At 59.7% G+C, this 27,650-nt stretch overlaps 1 protein-coding gene across 1 annotated transcript; it reads right to left on the bottom strand.

Annotated features, from left to right (window-relative positions):
- Nucleotides 1–627: 627 nt before the first annotated feature.
- NECAB2 (N-terminal EF-hand calcium binding protein 2) lies at nt 628–27,650 on the bottom strand. The gene is made up of 13 exons (XM_075995560.1): nt 27,024–27,650; nt 24,060–24,084; nt 18,931–19,039; nt 16,816–16,841; nt 16,551–16,648; nt 9,124–9,260; nt 6,588–6,706; nt 6,325–6,404; nt 3,788–3,841; nt 3,247–3,359; nt 2,608–2,685; nt 1,490–1,581; nt 628–1,007 (listed from the first exon to the last, which is right to left on the bottom strand). The coding sequence occupies exons 1-13, from the start codon at nt 27,240–27,242 to the stop codon at nt 979–981; spliced, it is 1,179 nt and encodes a 392-aa protein (XP_075851675.1). The 5' UTR covers nt 27,243–27,650; the 3' UTR covers nt 628–978.

Raw genomic sequence — 27,650 nt, 5'->3', positions numbered from 1 at the left:
CCTGTCGGAATGGCTGATGTACAGGTGTGCAGTGAAGGGTTAACTGTGCCCACAGGCAGGCCTGGCCTTTGCTGTCCCCTCTAAGGGCCTTGGAATGTCCTGCCTGCTAAGAGTGCCTTTGTTTGCCTGTACCCCACGGGGCAGCCGTGCTAGGTATCTGGAGGGGCCCCTAGCCCAGGCAGCTGCGTGGGGGGCAGTCCCGGCCGTGGGGCTGAGCTCCACAAAGGCTCGGGCAAGCTTCCCTGGCTGGCACTACTCCCGCCTGTGGTCACACCTCGTTGCTCGGAGAATTAAGTGCTGTCGGTGTGATGTCACTGGCAGCTCTGTGCCTGGTAGAGCCTTGGTGACTTCGGCTGGTGTTCATTTGCTGTCGTGAACTGTAACTATGGTGGCTTTGCTGGGTCCTTCTAGGGAATTACTGAACTCAAGGCCCCTCAGTTTTGCAGCAGGCACGAGCCCGCATGTTGGAACACCTGCCCCCTGGAGTTGTCACCTTCCTCTGAGGCTTGGGGGACTCTGTTACGGTTTCACAGCGCAAATGAGAGGTGTCTGGCTACCGCCCAGGTCCCCCGTGTACTGACAGCCAGAATCTGCCAGAAAATGGGAAATAAACAGCACATGGATGTTTCCAACCACAGTTTATTTGGTGCCTGTGCCCAGCAGACGCTGGCTGCCTACGGTGGCGCTACTGCCACAGACGCGGGACTGGCCTAGGTTGGGCGCTACGGGGTCACGGCTCCTACCAGGTGGAGAAATGTCAACGAGGGGAGGACAGAGGTGGCCTCAGCCATCAGACTACGAGGGAGGTGGCTGGGTGTGCGTGGCCACTCACTGGGGGGAGCGGGGTTCCTCCTCCACTTCACACAGCAGGGACGTACATTCGTGTTGAGAAGAGAGAAGACAGCTCGTGTTCCAAAGTTTCTAGAAAAGGGGACGTCCTTCACAAGAGGAGGGGCGGACCCGGCCGCAGGCAGGCGGTCAGTCTCGGCCCACGGTGCACCACACGGCTGAGGGGGAGAGGGAAACGGGTTAGAGGGCGGGCTGAGGGAATGGGCAGCCCCGGTGGGCAACGGAGCTGGCAGGGGCAGGACCTGGTGGCCAGGCAGACTTCCCCATGAGCACCTGCCCATTCACCGGGACCAGCTTGGGGCAGGGCCAGGGCTGCCGCCGCTGTCGGGCCTGCCTGTGACCCAAAGGTGGCTGCTATGAAGGTAAAGTCAGGTGGGTGGAAGACCCATGGCAGGGTTGACTGGGGGCACCCTGCTTTCCTCCTGCTCTGTTCTTCCTGGGGGCTCAGGCTCTGGCCTTGGCCCTGGGTCCCATCTGCACCTGTGGCAGTGGTGCCAAGCCCTGCCGGCCACGCAAGCAGAAGGGTCAGGGGGAGCCTGGGCCCTGTGCGCTGGAGCTGCCGCTGCCCAGCCTGCTGCCCCTGGGCTCCTGTCGGAACCAGGGGTCCACACAGCCGCCAGCCCCGGGCCCTCACCCTTACCTGGCACGGAGATCCTGGACAGGGCCTCGGGCTGGCTCAGCGTGTCCACCTTGACGTGCCGGAACGCCTTGCACACGGGGCTCTGCAGGTGCCTGCAAGCCGGGAGCGCGGGTGAGTCGTGGGGCTGGGGGTTCCAGGGGAGGAGCTCCAGGCGGGGGTACCATTCTAGTCCTGGATCTGCCTGGGGGGAGCTTAACTCCAAGGCTCTGAGCCAGGGGGATTGGTAGTGGGGAGAGAAGGCCAGGCAGGAGGCTGCAGCCCGTTCCTTTCCTTGCAGGGAGCGTCTGCACAGGAACGACCCAAAACTAAGGCCTGTGCCCGACACACCCTGGGAGCAAGGACAGTCCTCAGTGCATGGGGACTTCAGCTCCTGATCTCCCCCAGGAGGGAGTGGTGAAGCTGTCATCGGCTGTGGATCAATGACACTGAAGCCTCAAGTGGGTTCGGTGAAGTGTGGACAGAGGAGACCCCAAGTCGCTTCCCGGGGCCGCCTACTGCTCAGGCAGCAAACCGTGAGTGTGCAGCAGAGGGTGGGGATGGGGTCAATGTTCCCCCAAGCCTGTGGGGTATGGAGGCACAGGGTTGGGTCTGGCTAATGAGGAACGCTCAGGGCCTTTTCAGGAGTGCCCTGAGTCCTGGCTTGAGCCCAGTGGCAGCCGCCAGCATTGACCTCCTGGCCCACAGATCAGCCACTGATCCTGTGTGCTGAGTTACCGTCTCTGGGCCCGGCCCTAGACTCCACAAGACATTAGGTAAAGCAGAGCCTGGGCCCTCCAGGTTAAGGAGCACAGAAGAGGGAACTCTGGGGAAATCAGGAGGGCTTCCTGTAGGAGGGCACTGGAGCCAGACCTCGCAGCTGGAATGGGTGAGGCTGGGGGTTTGGAGAAGGGATTTTGACCCTTAGAACAGCAGTTTTCACATACAAGAGTCCCACCTTTGTGTCAAAGCCTGACACTAGGGGGGCTTAGCTGGGAACCTGCAGGAAGAGCCCAGCTGAATGGGACAAGGAGGGGAGCAACCCTGCCTCCACCTGCCCGCACACAGCCCTCCTGGGGGGTTCGTTACCCTCCCCCACAGGGATACTCGGCGTCAAGGAAAACGGCCGGGACTCTGCTCACCTCTTCCACTCCTCCTCCGTCTCCCAGAACTCGTAGATGACGAAGGTGAAGCCGTCGGCCAGCCGCACCGCGGCAATGCTGTGAGAGAGGCTGTGGGCTCACGCGGGGCCGCCCCGGGCCGCCCCCAACCTTCCTTACCCCACCCTCCAGCCAGGCAGACACTGGGGCTGCCTCTGCCTGCCTGACCGGAGCCGCCAGGAGTAGCACCCCCACCTGCAGCAGCAGGCCTGGCCCCACAGAGCGGCCAGTGTCTCTACTTGAAGGAAAGTGCCATGTAACAATGTAAAATGCGGCCTGTTCATTTACAAAGATGCTCCCTTTAAAAATCAAGACAGCATCTTCTCCCACCAAGCTCTTTGGAATCGTCTCGCTTAATCCCGAAAACAAGCCCCTGAGCGTCCCAGGCCTGGGTGGCACAGCCCACGGTCTCTTGTCCTGGGTGGGTGGGAGGGGGCCCTGCCCACCCCCCACCCCCCAGATCCTGGCACCAGCCGATCCTCAGCCCATGAGGAGCTGGGGGAGGCCTGGTGCACCCAGTCCACTCTCCGCCTCCGTGGGGAGTAGTTGCTTTTGGGGGCGAGGCTGGTCTCGCCCCACCTGTCCCCTGCCAGGCAGAGCCCCCACCCCTGCGCCACTCACTGGAAGCAGGTCCCCGCTCCGGCCGTGCCGCGCAGGTACTGGCGCAGGGAGTCCAGGAACTCGCTCAGCTGCTCGGGGCACACGGCCAGCTCCTGCCGGACCAGCTGCAGGTGCTGCCGGGGCAGGAATGAGTGTGGGGGGCCCAGGGCAAGGCCCCTTCCGCCCCCCCATACCTCCCTCATGAAGGGACTGGGCTCTTGGGCCAACCCCCCTCCCTTTCCATTCTTATACATAAAAACTGGCCAAAAAGGGATAGAAAAGCAGCCAGCGCAGAACACAGCCCCCGAGAGTGGTGACTAGCAGACAAGGACATTCGTACCCAGGTCGCCAAGACACGGCAAAACCGGTGACCAACAGAATTAGTTTCTGATGGAATCTGTATTTTGCCATCATGTCATGCTGACCACTTAGTTCTAGACCTCAGGGCCTCCAAAATGTTCCTGCAGGGGGGCAATGGCCCCTGGGCCGGGGCAGGGTCTGGGGGCCCCATGGTGGGGGGATCTCGATCCACCCAGATCTGGAGGGAGGGGCCGGGCCTCACCATGTTGGTGCCCTCGTCGTCCGAGAGGCGCTGCTGCAGGTCAAACCAGAGTGCCTGAAACACCGGAGCACAAGTGATGCTACAGCCAAAGGCCCCAGGACTCACCACGGTGACACTGGCGCACTTGGGGCCACCACCCAGCTCCAGCCCCTCTGCCCCAAGGTGCGAGGGGCTCTGGGATCCCAGGGCCAGGCCTTGGTCCAGCCCCGGCGCTGGCTCAGAGGGGACCCGGGAAGGCAGGGCTGGGAGAACGAGGAAGTGGCAGACAGTCCCTCCGGCCCTGCCCTCTGGGGTCACTGGGAGGCCAAGCTGACCGGCTGCAGGGGGCGTGAAGGCGGCCCCACGAGCTCTGCTGGGACGGGGAGGTCTCGGGAGAGGCAGCGACAGGACGCACAAGGCCCGAATCCAGGATGCTGGGCTTTGCCACAGCCCTGAGACTCCCCCCTCAACTCACAGCTTGCCCCAAACCCTAAGCCCTGGCACCTCCTCACTCTAACCGTGTGATTGGGATGAGCTGTTGTCTCCGGCCTTCCCCAGGCCCTAACTAAACTGCTTGCAAACACATCTTATCTAATGTTCCCGACTCCCTGCGGGAGGGGCTGCCCACTTTAAGCTGCAGGATCGGGGGAGCCACGGTGGCTGCGTTCGCCACCCTATGCAGGGCTGAGCGCCCACTGAGGCTCTGAGGTCTCATGGCACGCAGGGAACCCTGGCTCTGAGGGCACGAGAGCTGGGGGTCAGAGCCAGACACGCAGGATCATGACTCTTCCTCCTTCAACTTGGGCATGCCGGTAAGCACCTCTGTGCCCGTCCCTGTCCCTCCTCCACGAGGACAGACTGTGTCTGCCACAATCCCAGGAGAGCACACGTGAGAGACTGGCTGTTGAGGAAAACAAGGGGCTGGTGACCTGAGTAGCTGCCACCTTCAAATATTTCACGTGCAAACAGGGGGCCCTAGAGTGGCCTGTCCTGGACAGGGTTCCAACTTCTCTAGGGCACAAGGGATGGACTCCCCTAAGTTGGGAGGGTGCGCCTGGCCGGGACAAGTCTGTCTTCGTGGTTTTTACACCATGGTCCCGGACTCCTGGACGGAAGGGCTGGGGCCGGTTCCTTTCGGCTTCTCCCAGCAGGCAGAGCCGTAAGAGGAAGAGGCAGGCGCGGTAGTAGCCATATCTGCCCCCTCTCTCTCTGTCTCCCCCCAAGCGCCCCCATCCTCCCAGCCCAGGCAGAGCCCAGCCCGGATTGGCCCCCGCTTACTGCCCGGGCCAATCAGAGGCTGGCGAGGGGGCCCCCCACCCCGTCTCCAAGACGCCCAGGTGCTCCGTGGTTACCAGCCAGCCTGGTTGTTAGGGCGACCCGGGTGCTAAAAATAAGCTTCAAAGAGCTTCCCTCTGGAGGCGCCCACCGAGTTGTTATGACAACCGGGCCACAAGGTCCCCACAGAGCCCTCCCGCAGCGGGCTTCAAGGTGGGGGGGGGTGACCCCACCTCGGCCTGGCCCCTGCAGGGAGTATCGTCCGCCTCCTCCCACGGACTTGGCTCCAGGGCATGGGTCTGTTCCTCCGTGGGGGGAGCCCCTCAAATCCCTCAGAACTAACCCCCAAACCCAGCAAAATAGTAACACCATTTGTAAAAGGTATAAAAGAAATACAGCAAAGTAGAGGACATATAAACCACCCAACCCTGGGGCTCCGAGATCCCTGTGCCCGTGGTTGCTGTAGGTATGTACACGGGTGTGGCGTGTGCCCTTGTGCAGGTGGCGGTAGCAGCAGCGTGTCTAACGATAATTGCTAACCTTACCAATATTAACTGCCAGCCACACAGGGCTCTGTGCTGAGCCGCCAAGACATCATTTATTTCATCTTAGCAGGGTCCCTATGCGGGATCCCACTCTCCTGATTACATTCTGTACCACCAGAGGAGGAATCTGAGGCTCAGAGAGGGCAAGGCACTGGCCCAACGCCACACAGCCAGAATTCCAATGGTGACGGTCTGATACCTGAGCCCATCCATCCTAAAAGGCCTAAGGCAAACTTTTTCTTCTCTTCCACCAAGTGGCCACACTGTGAGTACTCTCCCAAGGCGTGAAACACTCTCTGACAATGATCCTCGCTACTCTCTGGTTCTGCAGGGGCGGGGTCATTTTCTGTTACCGGCTAGTCATTCCCCCGTCTCCACGCACTACTAAGTCACCACGTCTCTCGCTCACCCTGACCTGGCGACCACCTGCTCAGGTCACCCGCCTTAGGGCAAAGCCTCCTGGGACTGCAGGCCCTATGCAGCAGGGGACCCTGCCCACCGCTCTCTGCCCCTGGAGCTGTCCCTCCTGCCTGCCCCTGCGACAGCCCCGCCTGTCCCAGCATTTGCTCCTCGGGCTCTGGACCGCCCCCCTTCCACCTGGGTGTTGTCTGCTCCACACTGGGTCCCCAAGCTCTCTGCAGCCCTGACTTCCCTCCTGAGCTCCAAGCCTCGCTCTGCACTCCCCGGGGGCCGGGAGGAGAGGAGAGGAGGGAGCCAGCTGGGGTCCACGGGGCTCACCTTGTTCTCCAGCCTGCCAATCAGCTCCGCCAGCCGGCTGATCTGGGCTTCCAGGCCCTCCTCCTTCGAGTCCTCGGTGACTGAGAAAGAGAAACACACCGAGCTGCTGGGCAGGGCCAGGCCCGTGGGGAGGAGGGGCTCCCCCAGCCCCCCACCACAGGGTCCCCAACATGCCCCTGCCCCCCCTGAGTCCCAGTCCCCATCAAGGGACTCCTCACGACCCCCTGGCCAGTGTCACCCCCGCCCCGGGCCACTGCTCTCACCAGACGGAAGGCTCTTCCCTGGCTCCGTGGCCATGAGCTTGTGGTTGGCGGCGTAGGGGGGCGTGGGGCTCCCATACCAGGTCTCCGTGGCGCCGTGGCTGGGCTTGCCGTGGTTCTGCCTGCAGTGGAGTCAGGAAACACGGACCATGGCAGCAGCTGCAGGGCCCTGGCCACTTCCAGCAGCTTTGACAGGCATTTATTAAGCGCCGATTGTGGCTAAAATGTGCACCCCCACCCCCGAGAGGTGTGCATGATGGCCTTTGTCCTTACAGAGGAGGAAAGGGGGCCATGACGCAGGGGACGGGGCCTGCAGTGAGCCGGGATTCGCACTCGGCTTCCTGCCAGGACCCCACGGCCCGGGCCTGGTCCCGACACTGAGTCCCAGGGCTGGGCAGGGCTGAGCCGGGCGCCCGCCCCACCCACGGCTCACTGCTGCGTAGGCACCCGCCGGGCTGTGGCAATCCCAAGCGTCCCTACCTCCCTGCCTGCCGCAGGGGAAGCCAGTCTGGTGTTTGGTGTCCTCAGGGGTGGGGGGACCCGAGCTTACACGACACCCCCCCCCCCGCACGCACACACACACACACACACACGGAGGATTATTATTAACAGGACACAGAACTGTGATCCTGATCGGGCCGGGCCCTTCCCCTCCTCCCACTGGTGGGCACACCCCCTGCGTGCCCTGCCAGGCACAGCTCGCTGGACAGCCACGCACACGCTGGCACGCCTGGCGCATAGTAGGACTCAACACCTGCTCGGTGAATGACCCAACGCTCACGTGCAAAGAGATGCTGGCAAAGTCCCTGCAGACACACACAGACCGCCACGCACACGCACACGCACGCATGCCCCTGCACCCGTCTTTGAGCACCGCTGCCCCCGTGTGTTCTGGAATTTGCCTCCCGTGAGCCCCGGAAGCTCCTCGAGTCTCTCCCCAGTGCAGGGGGAGCAGACCCAATTCCCCCGAGGGTGGGGGGCAAGGGCTGGCAGAGTCTTTGAGCTGTCAGTCACAGCGTCGCTACAAACAACCAGCAAATTAAATGTGTCCCTCAGACCATGAAGGGTTGCTCGAGGATTCGGGGGGGCCCGGGCAGCAGGGTGTGAGCCGGCAGCTTGTGCCCGAACACAGTGTCCGGGAGGCCACTCGGGGCCAGGAGACGGGATGGGCCTTGGGGACCGGTGGCCGGGAGCTGGAATAGCTCAGATCGGGGGAGGCTGTTAGGGAGCAGGTGAATCTCCCCAGGATGACGTGCCACCCCCTCCACCAACGCCCCGCAACAAGGTCCCCACGTGGGGGCGGACAGGGGTAGCCATCCACGTGGGGACAGACGGGGTAGCCCCTGACGTGTGGCAGAGCCGGCACAGCGCAGAAAGGCGCTACGAACTTGCGCAACGACACTGTCCGTTCTGTGGCAGGATCACAGCAGCAAGTTTTTGACCAAGACAATAACAGAAAACAAAGGAATCTAAGTGTCAGCCGGGGACCCTCAGAGTCCCAGCCCTGATCACAGATGCAGGGTGACCAGCGGGTCGAGCCGGGGGCCCAGGAATCTGCATTTTAAGTTTCCCAGGTGTTTGGCTGCAGGTGCTCACAACAAACCGGTTTGGGGAGCAAAGGATCCTGCAACGACCTCCACCATCACATCTGATTGGGACCAGCTCCTCGCCAACCAAAAACACAGGCTCACCCTCCAGCCCGCTGCAGCCGGGCGTCCTGGCCCGGACGCCCCTCTGCCTGGGACATTCAAGGCGCAACAGAACCCGGGCATTCTCTCTCTACTTCTCCTCTGGGCCGGGCACAGCTGCTGTTCTGGGAAGAGCAGGGCAGAGACGGGGTGTCTCAACTTGGGACGGCAAACGGGAGGGGTCGTGGCCCCTGGGGGCTGGGACTGCCGAGTGGAAGTAGAAAACAACCGCTCCCCTTAAAACGGCCGCCCGAGAGGGGCCCCAGGTGCCTCTCCATGGTTCAGAGGGCACCAACACGGCCTTATGTAACACAGTCTTGTGAGGACGCCGCTCCATTTTCACCTCTCTCTCAATCCTCCTGAGAGAGTGTCACCGCGGCACTGCCCTGTCTCCGGCGGTGCCCCAGCCTCTCCTCCCGACCGAGGGGGCAGGAGGCAGGGTCCGAGCTGGCCGTGAGCAACGACGGGCGCTTGTTCTTACGCTTCCCTCGCCTATGGTGTGCGACACTTACTTTCCAATTATCGCAGCCATATACCAGCTCCTACATCTATCTGCAGCTTTAAACAAGCGTGCCAAATCATAAACCACGGGCACGCGGGGACGCGGCAGAGCGGACTGGCGTCTGGGAAGCGGCGTCTTAGCTAGCCGTGTGCACGTGCCACGCGTACGCACACCGGGCGTCCCCATCCAATCCTGGCAGTGACCGAGGGGGCAGGTATACCGTTGTCCCCATGTTACAGCTGGAGCAACGGGGGCGGACAGGGAGACGCAAGCAACTCGCCAAAGGTCCCCCGGCCCCTGGGCCCGGCCGGGCAGCAGGCCGGCGCGCGCACGGGGCCTCCCCACGCACCGGATCTGGCAGGTCTGCTCCTCGATGGCCTCCACCGCGCTCTCCACGGAGCTCAGCAGCGACTGGATCTGGGTGGCCGTCTCCTTCAGCAGGAAGCGGGTCACGAACTGGTCCACATGGCTGCCGCCCTCGTACACCTGCAGGGAAGGGACGGGACTGGCAGGGAGGCCGGGCGTGGCGCCCAGCACAGGACTGGGGGGGGCAATGGCGGTCGGCGCGTGTGCCTTGTGGCAGGAAGCGGGGACTTCCCACCACTTCCTGCATCTTGGAGGCTGCAGAGTCTCCAATCCAGAGGCTGTAGGTTCAGAGACCCAGGTGTGAACCCCTGGCCTCACCGTGTGCTAGCTCTGCGGCTCTGAGCGTAACCGGGTCACCGTAGTGTCTACCTTACAAGTTAGCGGTGAAGATGAACGTATGCAACATGCTAGGCACAGTGCCTGTCACTAGCAAATGCTAACACAGTAGCTGCTATGACAAAGATGATGGCGGTGGCGGCGGCAATGATTTGGTGGTGGCGGGATAGGGTATTGGGGGCCGCCGCCCTCTGCCTCCTTCCTCCCCTTCCTCCCAAGGACTCTCTGGGCTCCCTGTCTTCCTGCTGCCACTCAGAGAAACGGCAGGACAGGATCAAAACCAGCCAGCAGAGGCCCCCACCGAAGGTTCCCGGGCTCAGAGATCCAAAAGAGGAGGTCAGAGAAGAGTCTGGGGGAACAGAGAGGCTTAGCAGATGCCACAGGGAGGAGAACTCTGCAGGAAAGACAGGAAAGAGGGTTTCCCGCGAGTTTGGCTCCGTGGTGCGGGACAGAATGTCCCCGTTGTCACGAGACTTCAGCAGAGACAGGTCTCAAGGCTTCTGCGTCCGCTGGGGCGTCTCTGGGCTGCCCGCCGCACAGCAGGAGGGAGAAGGCTCTGGCTCCGCCACGTCACGCAGGGACAAGACGACAAACATGACGCCGAGTAGGGGGATTCTGGGTCTCCCGCACCCCATCCTGTGGCTGCTCCCCCAGCCTCCTTGGCTGAGACCCCCGCCCCTTCCTGAGCCACCTGCACCCCCGGGGCATCTTGGAGTTCTGCCCAGCCCCTGGCAAGGCAAGAGAAAACAGGGCTCTCAAGGAGAGCAAATTAAACCATCCATCACTCTGACTGGGAATTAATTAGCAATAATTGCACGGCGGGAGACAGGGCTGAGAGACAGCCTGGGGGGGGGGGCGCAGGGGACCTCGGGGCAGGCAGGGGGGTAGACGTCCGTCCGCTGGCAGCCAGACCAGGGCCCGCCAGATGGCCCCCAGGGGAGGAAGACTCTGCAACCGAGAGAGTATCAGGTTCTAGCAGCCCGATGGATGCCACGGCCCGTGACCCTTCTGAGCAGACGGCCGAGACCACACGTGATGCCGTGATCGATGGACTCCAGACACATGAATGGCCAAAGGTGAACAAGACATAACCCCATAAAAAATTTAAACACACAAAAAAGGGGCTTTTAAGAAGCAGATCAAGCAGAAAAACGAGCTGAAGTGTGCTAAAAGCAGCCAGACCAGGGCCGGAGGACGTGGTCAGGGATCACTAAGTGTCACTGGTTCGGTGAATTTCGAAGACAGCAAGTTCTTTGCACAGGGGTAAGAGGGAAGCTTCTACAGATTTCTCCTCTGCTACGGTCAGTGCCGCAGCCCAGACTGCAGACCGAGAGGGTCACATCTAGAAAGTGTGAGACCAGTGGATAAGTCACTCGTTTGCAGAACAGGGAAAATGTTCAGAAACCTGTCCATCTCTGAAATGTTAGCAGACGAGCGCCTTTTCTGCAAAGAATGCTTAAGGAATCTCTCCTAAATCGTCTAGGCTTGAGGTCGAGAAAGAATTCTTGAATAGGGAAGTTGTACAGAGCAGTCATGGTGATCACTCAGCTTCAACAGGATGGCTATCCCATGTGAGGAAATCAGAATATTAACCACTAACAGTTTGATTTCAACTATATTAGATTAAGTTAATATAGTATAGAAAAAAACAGCCAAAAACCTTAAAAATTCCTTTTATCCACTAAGGGAACAGAAAGTGTCTTTTATTTTTATATTTTTATTTTTTTTTTATTTTTTATTTTTATCAAGTATAAAAATCAGATTGAGAAGGTTAACGATGTATTTTTTTAAGTCATTAGTAAAATGAAAACTACGATTTTTTTTACCTTCTAAATTGTAACTGATGATATAAACGGAGCAGACCATCACAAGGTAAAATGTAAAAGAGATGAAGGAAGCATGAAAAATGGGAATAAAACATCATAAGAGCAGTCAGACCAGACAGAACAATCATAATAAGAGAAGTAGTCTAAATTCCCCCATGGCGGGAGACAGAGTCCCAGAGTTGATTAAATAAGATCCAGCCAGAATCGCGCCTAAATCCAGCAGCACGGAGGATTTACTAAGGAAAGCCAGTGCAAAGATACTGTGATCAAATTTGATCAAATGAACGGGACAAGATGCAGTATCACTATCCAGGTAGAATTTAAATGAGAAAGTATTACGTAAACAAGAAAGGTAAGAATAGGATGGCAAAAGACATAGTGTATAACCAGGACATGACATTATTAAATTTTCATACACTGGGAGAGGACATGGGTATAAACACAGCTAGGATCACCAGCATGGATACAAACATTTTATAAAGCAATTTTGCTAATATCAAGAGCCTTATATAAACTGCTTGTATTCTTTAACCTGGAAATTCCCCAATTCTGATCATCTATCCATAAAACAGAGTGCAAAATGTGTCCAAATATGTGTGCCCCAGGGTATTAAAGACAGTATTACAATAGCAAAAAAAAAAAATAATAATATAATCTAACATGCGTAAGAATAGAGGAAAAATAAGTAGATTTAAATAAGAATATTTAAAATGGGAAAACTGTTAACATGGGAAAACTGTTAACTATTAGGTTAAAAAAAAGCATGAAATAAATTTTTATAAACAGATTATAACTATTAAGGAATACACGTGGAAAAAGGCACGAAGGTAATAAACTAAATGTTAATGGTGTGGTTAGGGATAGTGGGAATTAGAAATGATTTGAAATTTTCTTTATACTTCCTACATTTTGCATATCAAATATGTACCATTTACATAAAAACATAGCAAACGTCTATATGCAAACAACATGGCTAAAAATATAGAAAGGAAAAACATTAGAAATGAAAGATTAAATGAAAACACAGTTCGGTGTGAGAAATGAGCTCACCAGTGTCTCATGGGACAGATAAGTTAGTTAATGAATAGGGACGCAAAGGCTTTGTCACGAAAAATAGTGACAGTCTTTTAAACGGGCAGAAAAATTCTGTGTTTTTTATCTAGTAAACTTCTCTGCATTCCTAAGTCTTTCCTTATTTTGGAACTACTTTAAAACTCTATGTAATCCTATCACTCTGGGAGGCCGAGGCGGGCGGATTGCTCGAGGTCAGGAGTTCGAAACCAGCCTGAGCAAGAGCGAGACCCCGTCTCTACTATAAACAGAAAGAAATTAATTGGCCAACTAATATACATAGAAAAAATTAGCCGGGCATGGTGGTGCATGCCTGTAGTCCCAGTTACTGGGGAGGCTGAGGCAGGAGGATCGCTTGAGCCCAGGAGTTGGAGGTTGCTGTGAGCTAGGCTGACGCCACGGCACTCACTCTAGCCTGGACAACAAAGTGAGACTGTCTCAAAAAAAAAATAACAAAATAACAAAAAAACTCTATTAAGATGCAGAAATTTTATAATAATGCAAATAAGTCTCTTTCACAAAAACGCATTTGAGTTTGGCCGAGCGCAGTTGACCACGGCCCTTTGTAGTGGCCAGGTTTGTGTTTGTTCGTGAGTTTATTTCAGAACTCCCACTTGCCTGTATTGTACATACGTGCACGTGTTTCTCGAATTCCGCTTTGAGCCAGTTGTAACACTTTACTGGTTTTCACAATAACAAATTAAAGAAAATTTTTGACGTGCACATTTTAAGACTTGTGGAAGAGACACGACCTTAAGCTTTTTAGAAAAACTGTCCTTTAACAGCACATTTCATAACAGAAAAAGAATAGCTATTTTTAAATTTGATATTCTGCAAACACAATCTACATCTTCTCAAGCATCCATGAGATGCTTATAAAAACAAAATATTATGTAATGAAGACATCTCAATATATTAAAAAAACAGAGCAGAGAGCTTACTGGTCACTTAGTTTTATCGTAACAATGAAACGAGAAATGAATGAGAACATAAAATATTCAAATAAATATTCAGCATGAACTACACATTAAAAATCTATGACTGCCATGAAAATACCAAAGGTAAATTAAAAAAATTTTTGAACTTTATTATCAAAAATAAAAGCATTCCGTTCCACATAAGAAAAAGAACAGCAACCACAACAAACCCAAAGTAACAGGAGGAAAAAAATAATAATGGCAGGACTATAAATGTATTAGATAACATATCATGAAATGTAAATAAGTGTGCCAGGAGCTGGTTATTAGAAACAGCTAATTAAAACAGGAAAAACTGTCCAATATAAGGTTTTAAAATGTAGGAAAAGCTATAACAGCACACATTTTATTGAAGTTAATCTGCATTAAGTGCCTGTTTTGTGTCAAACAACATTTTGGATTTTTTAAATAATCATACCACCACACCATGCATAAGTGATCATAAAACTGAACATGTCCAGGATGGCTTTGTTTAAAAATGCACTAAAATGGCCCGGGCACGGTAGCTCATGCCTGTCATTTCAGCACTTTGGGAGGCCAAGGCAAGAGGATAGCTTGAGGCCAGGAGTTTGAGACCAGCCTACGCAACATCGCAAGACCCTATACGCCTACAAAAAAATTTTTTTAAAAAATTAGCTGGGCGTGGCGTGCACCTGTAGTCCCAGCTACTCCGGGAGGCTGAGGCAGGAGGATCGCTTGAGCCCAGGAGTTGGAGGCCGCACTGAGCTACGATGATGCCAGCCACTCCAGCCCGGAAAACAGAGTGAGACCCTCTCTCACAACAACCCCCCCCCAAAAAAAATGGACACAGAAAGTAAAAAGCTTGACTACAATTAGGGTTGACCTTAAAATAACTATGAAAACCATCCCCTTCCCTACTTAAACACCTTGACTGAAGACTTACGGATAAATTCTATTTCTGAGCAGAAAAATGAGTCTATGTTAGAGAAGCAAAAATCACAACACAGAAAACATTCAGCACCACCTGACAAATCATCCCCAAACTTAACATCCAATCTTAATTCCCGGCGGAGACACACAGATGAAACGCTCAGCAGGAGACAAGGCCTGAGCGATGTGATAAAAGAATAATGTATCAATTAGGGTTCATCACAGGGAGCTCGGGACTGTTCAACAGGAGGGACGCTAAAAATAGCGTCCGCCCCATCCATGGCTTAGGGGAAAGAAAAAAATCTTATGATCATTTTAAAAATACCAAAAAGGCATTTGAGAAAATTCACTACCACCTCCCAAGACAAAACTGAACAAAGGGAAATGCAAAACTTATTTCTCTAACGTGCTGCAGAGGCTTCTAAAATAAGAGCTGGTATTAATATCCTAATTGGTGGAGAAATACTAGAGAGAGACTTGAAAATCAGAAACGAGCACGCCTGGCCCGGCCCAATCACGGCGTTTTAGAATGTGGAGAAAATGCGACAGGACGTGACAAGGTAACGAGGGGACACGTGTTAGAGATGCACGGATGATGCCACCAGGCAACGATGACGTCATGGCTGCGTCCCAGCGACGGCCAAAGAATCAACTAGAATCAGTAAGGACAAGAAAAGCACGTAAGATAAAAAAATCAATGAGCTGCATTTCTACAAAAATCAGTTAGAGGCCGGGCGCGGGGGCTCACGCCTGTCATCCCAGCACTCTGGGAGGCCGAGGCGGGAGGATCGCTCAAGGTCAGGAGTCCGAGACCAGCCTGAGCAAGAGCGAGACCCTGAAATAGAAAGAAGGTAACTGGCCAACTAAAAATGTATATAGAAAAAGTTAGCTGGGCATGGTGGCGCATGCCTGTAGTCCCAGCTACTCGGGAGGCTGAGGCAGGAGGATCGCTTGAGCCCAGGAGTCTGAGGTTGCTGTGAGCTAGGCTGACGCCACAGCACTGACTCTAGCCTGGGCAACAGAGTGAGACTGTCTCATAAATAAATAAATAAAAGACTCAGAACAGTGCCACGCCAGGGCAGATGTGGAGATGTGGACTAGGGGTGGCTCAGGGCGAGGCCCGGCTATTTGGGGACATAATGGCAAGAAAGGGATTCTCGGCTGCAGCGAGGGCAGGAACTGCGCGGCAACGGAAGACCCCGCGGAATTGTCTTAACCTGTATCAGGGTATACAGTAGGAGCCTAATGACGACACACCTTTGCTCTGTGCCAGGCCCTGTGCTAAACAGCTCAGAAGTGGCCTGACTTCATTCGCTCCTCCCAAGGACTCTAGGAGGTAGATGCTCCCATATCACAGGTGGGGAAACTGAGGCTCAGAAAGGGAAACGGCTGCCTCGTGCCCTGTCTGCAGCCAAGGTCTGGCTGACTGTATCGGCCGAGCTCCCAGCCTCCACCAGCAGAGGGGACAGGCTTTTCTGGGTTCCCATAGCTCGGGGTGCAGGTGGGCTGCGGCCCCGGAGCACCTGCCTGTCCCTGGCCGTTGCCTGCTCCCGGCCCCCTCCCAGGCTGCACCATACCTCTCGCCACGTCCCTGACTCAGTTTCCCTGCTCACCCCAGCCAGCAGCTAGGGCTGTCTGGGTGTGACTCTGTGAGCTCCCCTCTTGGAGCCTCTGTCCCCACAGCTGTGCAGTGGGGGAGTGACAGCCACCCCCGGGGCTGCCGCAAGGATTACACGAGACACTGAGCATTGAGCACCCAGGGTGGGGCCTGCCCGTCCTAGGTCCTCCTCCAGGGCGCCGACACAGACGAGGGGTGACAGGGCTGTGGGCAGGGACCTGTGAGCACGTCAGAGCCCTCCCCCAGAACACGCAGCCGCCTCCCACCACCCCTCATGGCTCCCGCCTCACCCGCACGCTCTCACGCGAGACACCGTCAGACTCCCGGTCAAGTTCAGACGCTCGAAGCCCTCCCTTCCCCTGCTTCCTCTCTGCAGCTGGCCCCAGGAGGTGCGGCCCCCCGCTGCAGACCCCGTGGGGCTCGCTGTGACGGCCCCTGCCTTTGCCTAGGACCAGCCCGACTCCAGGAAGGGGCCTCTCACTCCCAGCCAGGCACCGTCTGCACAGGGCCATTCACAAAGCTGCTCTACTCACTTCACAGTTTATCTCTGCTCCCTCATGGAAGCCCCAAGCAAAGCCCACCCGAGCCAGGCCCACCCGGAGCCTGTCACCCCAAATCCAGGCACCCCTGGGTAAGGATGCCCGGGAACCACTGCAGCCACGGCAGCCCGCCCACACCCACCCCTGCTGACCTTCTTGGTGTAGCCCATGGCCTTCAGGACAGAGTGATTCAGGGTCTCCAGGGAGGCCAAGACGTCCTCATAGTCCCCCATGTGCTCCACGAAGTAATCTGGGGGAGGGAGGGCAGAGGTCGGGGGTCATAGGGCATCCTGCCCCTCCCGCTGGGCCCTCCTGCTGGTCCGGCCTGTGCTCCCAGTACCTCTCCCCTCCTCCGGCCCTTCTCCCCCCACCCCACCCCTGCACCCCAGCTCAGTCCCTGCATGGCCGGGCACCTACCACACAGCTCCTTGGTGTCCACATGGCTGCAGAGAGGAAGGAGAGAGATGACAGACAGAGAGGGAGTCAGCAGGCCCAGGCCCGGCCCTGGCCGCCTGTGAACCACCTGCCACACCTGCTCTCTTGTGCCGGCAGCGTGAGCCCCACTTCATAGCTGAGGGGTGGCAGGCAAATGTCACCTTCCATAAGGACTGCGCAGGGACCACACATGTCTGGCCGCCCCCACCCCCATTTCTGTTTTCTCCCCCATGGTGGATGGGCAGACCATGCCGTGAACAGATGGGACAAGGGTGGGATGGAGCCGGGTCAGGAAAGGGGAGGGGGAGGGAAGGAGAGTGGGTCCCCGTGACTATTATGGGCTGTCAACAAAACTCACAGCTGCGCCCCACCCCCGGCACCCCTGCCCGCTGGGTCTGGGGGCTGCTCCCCGCCCCCGCAGCATGGGGAAGGGTCCTGTCGTCTCGGGACAGGAGGCCGAGCATGAAATGGCCCCCACGACAGGGAGGGGGCATGCACAGCCTCGAGACCAGGAACGCCGGCCCTGTCTGGGCCCTGGCTCCCTCCTCTCAGGGAGGTGGCGGCTGGCCTGGGACAGCGTGTGCTCAGTGGAACCCAGGTTCGAGAAGCATCTGCATAGAAGGCTTCCAAGTGACCAACGAAATGTGGGCTTTGCATGCTCTGTCTGGGAGGTTCCCCAATTTGCATTGCATGTTCAGAGTCCTGACAAGTCCTGCAGAAAGCAAGCCTGTAATTTTGCTTAAACTAGCATCTCACAAATCTTTCTGATTTGTTGTTTTGTAAATTCTGTGGGCAGAAAGCCAATACAGCATCCCAAGGAGCTAATGCTTGCAGCTCATGCTTTGGGGAATGTTCGAGAGGATAATGCTAAAGGTCCTCAGGCTTGGACCTCCCACAATGGTGCAGCCACCCCCCCCCAACACACGTACTCTCAGGGTTACGATTTCAAAGCAGCGCCCCCACCTCCCTCCACCTCCACCCTGCCGGCCCAGCACAAAGGCACCGAGTGAGAAAGAATAAATCAGCGGGCACCTGCCTCGGCCCCTTCAAAGCTCCCCAGGCGGCTGCGGGAACAGCTCAGAAACCTCCATCTGGCCCCAGAGACAAAGCCCTCGGCTCTGGAGTCTGCCAGCCCGAAGCCATTTCTTCAAAGTGGCCTTTCCCCACACGAGGAAGCCTGTTTCCACCATCCTGGTCCCCAGCCAGCCCCTCCCAGCACACCCTCAGCCCCGACCTCTGGTCCAGGCCACCACTGTCCTGGGTCCCTTACAAACTGTCATGGTGGCAACTCCTTGTCCAGACCATCTCTAGCCAGTCTCAGGGGACCCCAACTTGGAAAATCCACCCAAAGCAGGGCCCCCCTCCCCAGAAGCTCTGATCCTCGTCACCCGGGTCTGCTTGAGGAAGGTGACCAGGAGGGGCTGAGGAGGGGGGCTCAGATCCGTCCTGTCTGGTGAATCCCAAGGAAAGGGATTGGAGGCGAGTTTGGGGAACAGTCAGGGCTGAGTCTGGGTAGAACGTGCATTTTGCACTTGACGTAGAGATGGGTTAGAGCCAGAGACACTGGCTGATTCTGAGATGCAAGTCAGGCTATGACTGGTTTGGAGAAAAGGTTTAATTAGGGATGGCGGTAGCTTCCAGGATAGAGTCAGGATTAGTAGTACATTTGGTTCCAGTTTGGTTTAAAAACGGGGTCAGTGTTGAGGTGAGGCTCAACCGCAGAGTTCACTCTGGTACTGGGAGAAGGCACCAGCATCGGGGCCAGAACTGGGCGGGGTAGGGAGAAGGGCGAGGTCATTGCCAACGTCCCATTTTCATTATCCCACGCACACCGTGCAAAATCGGGAGCCTCTCCTTGGCCACGAGCGCTCAGAAAAGACAAACTTGCGATAGTAGCCAACGCCACACCAGTTTGCCCACTCACTCCCCACGTCACCCCACGAGGTGAAGGCCAAATAGATCTGACTTTTGGGTTAGCAAATTTGGGGATTTTCCCCTAACCCTATAGGAGACTGGAAAATGGAGACTGGATGAGGAGGAGGAAGACCCCCAAGGCCCACATACACCCCTCCTCCGGCAGCCAGGACTCGGGCTCACTTGGTGTTGTCAGAGTCAATCGTGTGAAAGAGATCCTCCAGTTCTTTCTCGTTGAGGACGCCATCTGCAAAGAAGAGCTGGAATTCCTCCAAGGACAGCTTCCCGTCATCTGCAAGCAAGATGGGAAAGCGGCTGGGGTCTGCAGAGAGAAGCCTGGTGGGGGGGTGGGGGGCGGGGTGGGGGGTGGCGCATGCATGGCCCCCAGTCCAGCCTATTCCCCAGTCAGCTGATCAACCCCAGCTCAGATGACCCCTGCCCGCGCAGCCGATCCCCGCACCAACGGACAAACCCCATTTTAGACAAGCCCTGCCCACCCAGCTAGTTCCCAAACTGACCAGTAAACTCCAGCTCAGAGAATCACTGACTCACCCAGCCAATTCCCCAACGGCTGACCGACGCCTACTGCCGGATAATCCCCAAATCAGCAAACGGCACACGGCAACGGCGAGTTCACCGGGGTGCACCGTGTACCAGGTAATTTTCATGCATTCAACAAAAAGAGTATTTGCCAAGCAATCTTCTCTCGGTCACTTTACACAACCACCTGGAGGCAGGTGCTGTTTAAGGCAGCCCAGTCGTACCACGGTATTTGCCTAACTTAACACCACGGGTAGGAGGGGGATCCACAGCCGGCAGTCGGGGGAACCGCTGCCCTGCTGCCTCCGAACGCCCACACGGTCTCCCCGCGTCCTCCTCCACCTCCTCCTCCACCCCAGCGCCCGAGCCCTGACTCTGGGAGGAGGAGTGACCCCCATCTTCTTCGCCCCATCCACAAGGCCAATGTCAGGTCCTTCCTGTAGGCAGCTTTCGTGGGGGCTCACACAGGGGACACCTGCTGACAGCTGGCACAGAGTTCTCGCCGTCACCTCCAGGCCAGGCAAGATGCCAAGTGATAAAGGAAGGAAGTGCCAGGTCTGGGCTGGGGGCTGAGGCTCCATAGGAAGCCCCCCCCCCAAGCCAACAGGTGCCACCTGTCCCAGCCCCGCCCCACTCTGGGCACCTGTACCCGTGGGGGACACTTGTGCCCCTCCTGCTGAGGAAGGTCTTGTGGGTTCGGGTCAGATTGGGCCACCCAGGGAGGCGGCTCAAGCACAACACCAGCGAGTCCGGGAGAGGCAGTCCCCAGACCCCAGCAAGCCCATGTCCCCGCCCGCCCTGCAGCCACCACCCCCTTCCCTCCAGGATCTAAGAATGGTCCCTGCTAATCCTTAAGGGACACCGTGTCTGTGAGGGGCAGTGGAGGTCAGGGAGAAGGGGGAGCCTGTGACACCTCCTGGCCTCCAGCCTCTACCCAGACCCCTTCCGTGATGTCAACAGGGTTGCAATCAAAGCTGGTCCTTGGGACAGGGACCCCGTGAGTGAGTCCACATGGCACCTTCCTGTGGATTACGATGAGACACCCCTTTCTGCAGTGGGGGGGCTAGAGCCCATCGTCAGGGCACACGGGTTGGCTGGCACAGGAGTGCAGCCCGGACTGGAAGCCTTCCATTTCCTCAGGGGAGTGCCCTCGTGCAGTGCACAACCTGCCCAACCAGACGTGGCAGACCCACTTGGGCACAGAGTGGAAGTGGTTCTCAAACTTCAAAGGCTCTGGGTGCCTCTGCTCCTGCTCAAAGCAGGGCGAGAGCACACGCTCAGGATAGGGGGGCCCTCAGACTCGGCCACGGGTTCACCCACCCGTTTTCTCTCTGGCCCCCTAAGCCACAAGCTGTCAGGGGCTGGGGGAGAGAAAACATGAACACACGTGCGCATGGGGGACCAGGGATGGCCCCCCGACATCCCAGCTCAAATCTCAAGGCCACAGAGAAAAAAGGAATTCCTAACTTTCAAAAACAAGATAAAAAAAACCCCAACCACCCCCCTCCCCACGTAAAAGACCCCGAACCCAACCAACTCTGAAAAGCCCACAGATCAGCTGTGAGGTGCCTGACACCCACGCCGCCAGCTCTTTGCATTCCGAGAGTGACGGCTCGCCCCAAGCTTCTTCAGCAAGACTGAGAACAAAACCCAGGAGCCACAGTGCGGGATCCTGGCACACACGCGGGGTTCTTCCCGCACATTCAGTGCTTTAGTTTTCAAAACACCCCTTTCAGAGAGGGGTAAACTGAGGCACAGGGCCATCAGAGGACTTGCCCAGGTCCTACAGCTAGAGAGACCTCCACCTACCTAGCAGGTGCTTTACTCTTCATAAACACCCCATTTTAGAGAGGGGTAAACTGAGGCTCGGGGCCATTAGGGGACTTGCCCGGGTCCCTACAGCTGGAGAGACCCCCACCTACCCAGCACATGGTGAGGGGCAGTCACCACGGGCCCGGCAGGGGAGTCCCGGCGAGCCCCGACCCCAGCCTCCCTCTGGCCACACCACCTCCTCTTGCCTGTGTGGGCGCCAAGGTCCCCTCTGCACCTGGGGGAGAGCTGCAGCCGGCCAGGCCCCGGATCACGAAGCCTTCTGGCCAGCCTTTCAAATGCCAGGAGGCTGTCGGAGTCCTGGAGGGACAGCTGTCGGGCCCTCGGCCCTGCGCCACCCTCCTGTGCCTGTGTCCCGGGCTGCAGGTCGGGCCTCACACCTCCACCTTCCCCCCCACCCCCCGGGGGCCGACGCCCGGTGTCCCCCCAATCAAGCCAGTCTCTGCCATGGGAACCGGCCCGCTGGGCTGGCCCCAGCCTTGGCTCCTGCGACCACTGAGGCCTCCTGCAGGCTCTCCCGGGACCCGGGGCCTCCATCAGCCCTTCCCGCCGGCACCTGGGCAGGGCGGCCTCACCTGGGTCCAACGCCGCTGGGTTGAATCAGAACCTGCTGCCCCCACCTGCCCCTCCCCCCAGCCTCGCCTCTGCCCACTGCGGACGGGGGAGGGGCGGCGCTGCTCGTCCCAGCAGGACCCTAGCGAACATCAAAGGAGCAAGTCCGCTCAAGCCTTGGTGCGTACGAGATGCACCTGCTGGCAGCCTCCACCACAGCCGACTCCCCACTGAGCACAGGGTGGGCACGGAACACCTGTCGCCAGGCCGGCAGCCGGCCTCTGCCAAGACGTCCCGTGCTACTAGCTGGGACTTGTTGACTCTTACCACGAGCCAAGCCAGGAGCCCACCTCTCCGTCCCAGACAGCACTCTGCAGTGGGTGCTGCTGCTGTTATTCCCATTAACAGATGGGGAAACTGAGGCACTGGGCGTCTGGTGACTTGTCTGAGTTGCTGAGTGGGGACTTAAACCAGGCAGCTGGGCTCCCGGCTGATGCCACGCTGTCCGTGAGGGGGACAGAGGAGGGGCCCAGCCCTGGGAAGCTCTCGGGGAACGGGCGTCTCACACCCACGTTCACCCCGGTGACAACCCTCTGCGGGCACACAGCGGTGGCTGGAAGGTTTAGGGCTCGAAGAGGAGGAGGAGGAGGAGGAGGAGGAGGAGCAGGAGGAGCAGGCTCGGCCTCCATGGGGGCCGCAGGAATGAAACCTAGGGTCCCCCAGCTGTGTTCAGGGGGTGGAAACACGGCCCCGAGGAGGGGCACACACACAGCAGGACGGGCCCCCATCTGTGCCCAAACGGGGACCTGGGTGCCACCACCCGCACTGCAGGGGCCCGCGCAGAGCCGCACGATGGGAGAGCTGTGCACGTGCACAGGACTCGGCGTGCAGGGCAGGGTGAGAGGCCACGCGTGCTCTGTGCAGGTACCGGCCACGGTCACGCTGGCGCCACCCAAAGCCACACGCACAGGGGCCTTCCGCCAGCGAAGGCAGCCGGCGACTGTGAGTCTACAGATGTTCCCCGAGAGCCTGACAGGTGCCAAGTACGGGGCCCAGGACAGGGGACAGCCCCAAATCCCGCCCATAAGGACGTCTCGCGGGCAATGAGGACACAGCCCCAGGCCACCGCACGCTGACGACCCGAGCTCGTCTCTAAGCCGTCCCAGGCACACGGCCCCCCGCTTCCTCTGCTCCATACAGAATTGCTGTTGATGCTCCCTCACCCCGGGAGGCCTGGGGGGTCCCTGTCACCCCCAGGGCAGGGAGGCCAGGGAGGGAGGCCCGTTGGCACCGATTCCAGCCCAGACTGGTGCACCTGCCTCCTGTTCCTCCCCCCACCTCCAAACCCTCCAATTCCCCCAAGAACCCTGGGGCACGGGCCATGGTGACTCCCCAAGACAAGGTGGGTGCCGGGCCCCGGGCCGGAGCTGCCATCCTGAACTCCAGCCTGTGCAGGAGAGGAGGTGTTGGGGACCAAGAGCCCGGAAGCAGGTGGCAGGTGCTCCGTTGCCTACTTTCTGACAGCACGGGCGTGGTGCTTGGTGCGCATTTTCTCAACGAAGGAACACACGCAGAGCACTCCCTAACTCTTTAAACACGTTTGTCACTGACATCTCCTCCCTGGCTTTTCCCAAAAAGCCCAGGGAAGTAGGCGGGGCAAGTGTCATCACCCCACTTTACAGATGAGACAACTGAGGCCAGGACAGGGAACATGCCCTGGTTAGAGTCCAGACGCTTGCCTTGAACCTGATAACGACAACTAAGGTCATTAGAATAAGGTGTGAGCTTTCTGCTGCTCTAGTCCTCTCCCTAAACTGCCCCATTCTCAAGCCCCTCACCTGGGGGTGGGCGGGGCCTTCCCAGGAGTCAGAGCGAGGGACCCCGTGGCTGCAATGTGCTGCTCACACTGTGTGTGCGTGTGGGTGCGGGGGGAGGTCTGTGGGAGAGCCTCCATGGCTTTCTTGCAGCTGGGCAACCCTGGCCAGTCACTTAACCTCTCTGGGCCCCTATGACACCGATAAAACGGGGCAACAGCACCAAGTGCATCAGGTCACCCTGAGCAGGAAGTGTGCCGAGGCCTACAAAGGGCCTGGCCCGAGGCCGGGGCTTCCTCCGTACGTGCAGGGTAAGGCACACCAAACGCTCCCCAGGGGCGAGACGCCACCTCCCCGAACCCTCACGGCACCCCCACTGAGTAGGAACTATTAGCAGACCATTTTACAGACAGGGAAACTGAGGCACGGACCAGCACCAGGGTTGGGCCTTCTGTAACTGCTAACCTTTAGGTTCACAAGGCTGCCCACGCCTGCTCCCCCAGCCCCTTCTCCCCGGAAGCTCAGGACAGAAAGAGCCGGTCCCCGCTCAGCGGGCAACCCGGGAGGGCCACTCACCATTTTTGTCCGCACGGCGGAAAATCTGCAGAAAAGAGAGGTCGAGTCAGCCCCGGGCCACGGAGGGGCAGGCAGCTTCCAGCAGCTTCTGACCGGAAGCGAGGCCCCTCTCCTCCCCCAGGAGCAGCTCAGGGTGGGAGAGCTGAGCCCCCCGAGTCCCTCTCTCCAGGAGGAGCCCCGGGGCTGGGATCCAGGGCGGGGGAGGGAGGCTTCAGGCAGAGAGCCTCCCTGCCGGGGCCTCCACGGAAGCAGCCGCCCCCTCCCTCTGCGCCACCAGCCTGCCCACGGCCACGCGGACAGACACACGCACTGGCGCCCGCACGCTCACGCCCACACGCACCCCGTCCACCCCCCTCGGGCCCGCGGCCCCACCGGCCGCTCAGCCCCGCACCACCCCCCTCGGAACCAGCGTCCCGGGACAGCCACAGCCCCCACCGCCGCACTCCTGCCAGAACCTCGGCTCTCTCCAGGGAGGCTGGGTTAAGGCTGGAGGGAGGCGTCTGCCAGGCCTGGGGACAGGGCCAGCCACGCAGGACCCTGCTCTTTTCTGGGTGGGGGAGAAGTGGGCCACCCAGAGCGCAGGAGACAAGCTGTGGATGGACGAGGTCGGGGCTGCATCAGGCCGGGATGGGAGGGGGAGCGGCTCAGTGCACGCCAGCCTCAACTGGGAGACCAGCAGCCTCCTCCTCTGGCCTTTCCGGTGGCCTCCGGATACCTGGGACAGAGCCGCTCCACGTCCCTCAAGGGCAGGTGGCGGTGGTAGCGGTCCGTCCCTTCCCAGCCCGAGGCAGTCATCGTCGGGGAGCTTTGAGAGCCCCTCAGCCCGGGCCGCACCCCAGAGCAGCGAGGCTGCTGGGGCAGGCCCAGGTGGCGGCGTTCTTAAGGCTCCCGGGCACACTCAGGGTCGCCACCTGTGCTTGCGCTGAGCGCCTGCTCGGCTCCAGGTCCTGCAGGAGCTTGCTTCAAATGCACAATGTCCGACCCGCCCGGGGCCCACTGAGCCAGACCCTTGCCCTGCAGCCAGGCCCTGGGGGACTGTAACGTCTGAGAGGGATCCCAGGGTATGGGGTGGCCCTCGCCGTCTAGCTGGCTAATTTTAGCAGGGACCACACAGAGACCTGGGCAAGGGCAGCAACAAGCCCAGTTCCCCCACTGTTTTCCCAGAACCCAGGGAGGTGGCACTGAGCCATGCATGAGGCCCACCTGGGTCCCTGCCCTGGGGCACAGGGCCGATGCCCGATCCACCCCTATCCCCCAAGCACCGGGACAGGGCCTCCTGGGCCATCCGTCATCAGGCACCTGGGCTGTGTCGGACTGAAGCAGCAGCTCAGGGAGGGCCCCCCGAAACACGCCCCCCACTTGGCTGAACCAGAAGGGGTGGCAGTCATCAGACCCCCACGCCCTGCTCCTGCCTAGGCGAGGCCCCTCGAGGCTGGGGATACCCAGACGCTCCCTGAGGCCTGGCACGGGCAGGTGCCTGCCCTGGGCGTGCATGCTAAACAAATGAATGACACGGCACAGCTGACACCTGGTGATGTCAGCTCCAGGAGGCTGCAGGAGCACCCCGCCCTGGCTCACCACCCCAACTTCACAACGAGGAGGTGAGGCTGGGAGCCCACACGGCCAGCACGAGGGGGAAGAGCCCACCCACCCCCATCACTGCCGGAGCGGGGGAGGCAGGAGGGGTCTGGGCAGCTTCCCCGCAGGGCGGCCTGGGTCTGCCCGGCCCAGCCTGGGACTTCCAGAGGGGTCTCTGCTGGGGTCCCAGGAAGCAGAGTGCATGCGTGCAGCTGCGTGAGTGTGCAGAGGTGAGTGTGAGTGTGCGTGCACCAGTGTGCTTGGAGTACTAGTGCTCCTCCTGCCCTGCCCTACTCAGCCCTCCCTGTCCGGACCAGCTACGGAAGCCAGGAGTCGAGAAGAGAAGGAGGGAGGCAGAGGGAATCCTGGCTCCCCCCGCACAGGGATGCGGGGTACACACGTGTGCACACTCACACACTGGTAGAAACACACCCACAACGCTCCGGCAAGACACACGCAAAACACCTCCCCTGGCCCCAGGCCCCCCACCAGCGGGCCCCTCACCGGGACAGGCACCTCCACACCCCCACGAAGCCCCCTCTCCCCTCCAGGGCTCCCTGGAAGTCTCCCACCCCAAGCCACCCACCCTGAAGATTCCTCCCTCAGCGGAGGGGTGGGTGGCAGGGTCAGGTGGGCTTCCCAGAGGTGGGCGGTTTGGGTCCCAGAGGAGCTAGGAGGGGTGAGGGGGCTTCGTGGGGTCTGGGGTCCGCGGAGGGGACCGAGGTCTTGGGAGGGGAGGGTGGGGGTGAGGAAGGAAATGGAGGACCAAAGAGGCGCGGAGGGGAGTGGGGAGGGGAGCGCAGGGAGGGGTGCAGGCTCAGGGCCAGGGCGACGGCTCTGGCTCCATGGAGAAGAGCTGGAAGACAGGAGGTGGGGAGGGGGCTTCACTTTTCAAGCAGCCGTGGCTGGGGGCAGAGGGTCTCTGGGGGAGACTGGGGGCCCGGGGTCTAGAGCAAAGAAGAGAGGTGGGCAGGTCCAGGGACGGACGGGGGTCGCAGCAAAGTATCGCTCCGGGCAAGGCTCGGGATGGAGAGGAGGGGTGGAGGCGTCCCTCGGGGTATAGGGTGGGGGGCTGGCGAGGACCAAAGTGGGGGGACAGTGGCCAGGTCCAGGGGGCTCGCGGTCCCGCCGTGGGCAGGGAGGATCCCTAGGAGTGGAGGGGGGCGGAGGAGGGGTCGCCCCGGTGGAGGCAGGAGCGGCAGGGTGGGGACCGGCCGGACGTGGAGGGCTGGGGCCGGGCTCGGGACGCGGAGGGGGATGGGCCGGGGTCCCCGGCTCGGGGGGGAGGGGGCGCCGGGGGTCCCCGCGGGGCCGGGGCGGGCGGCGTCGGGGTCCCCCGATGGGAGCGGGGGTCCGGGTCGGCGGGGCCGCGCCGGCGGTACTCACGTCCAGGATGACGGCGGTGCCCCCGCGCGGCGCGGCGGGGCCGGGGCCGGGGTCCGCGGCGGGGGCGGCGGGGGCGTCGGGGGCCAGCGGCGCCCGGGGCTCGCCCATCCTGGCGCCCACCCAGCGCAGCAGCCCGCCCAGCGCCCGGCCCTGCGGCGGCGGCTCCCGGAGCAGCCTGTGCGCGCCGGCCCTGCACAGGCGCGCCGCCCGCTCGCACATCGCGCCGCGCCGCCGCCGCCCGGAAGCCCGCCGACCCCCGCCCGGCCCGCGGCCCGCCCCGCGCGACCCCCTCCCCGCGCCGCCCGCGCCGCCCCGCCCTCCCTGCCGCTGCCCCGCGGCCGCGGACACCGCGGGGACTGGCCGGCGCCGGGGGGCGGGGCGGGGGGGCGCCCGGACCCCGAGCCACGTGCCCGTCCCGCCGCCCCCACCCCTGCCGGCCGGGCGCGGCGGCGGGGGGCTGCGCGGCGGGGCGCGGGGCCTGGCGACGGGACCCCAGCCCGGCCGCGGAGGGGGCTGCCCCGCAGGCACGCGGCGGGCGGGGGACTGGGTGCGGGGGGCGTCGCTGCGGTCTGCCCCCCGAAAGTCTCCCGCCGCTCCCCCTCCCCCCCCCCCGTGGCGCCGCCGCAG

The sequence above is a fragment of the Microcebus murinus genome, chromosome 20 (genome assembly GCF_040939455.1).
Source record: "Microcebus murinus isolate Inina chromosome 20, M.murinus_Inina_mat1.0, whole genome shotgun sequence".
Lineage (NCBI taxonomy): Eukaryota > Metazoa > Chordata > Mammalia > Primates > Cheirogaleidae > Microcebus > Microcebus murinus.
The sequence above is the reverse complement of the archived record's forward strand: the minus strand, read 5'-3'. Positions and strand labels throughout refer to the sequence as shown.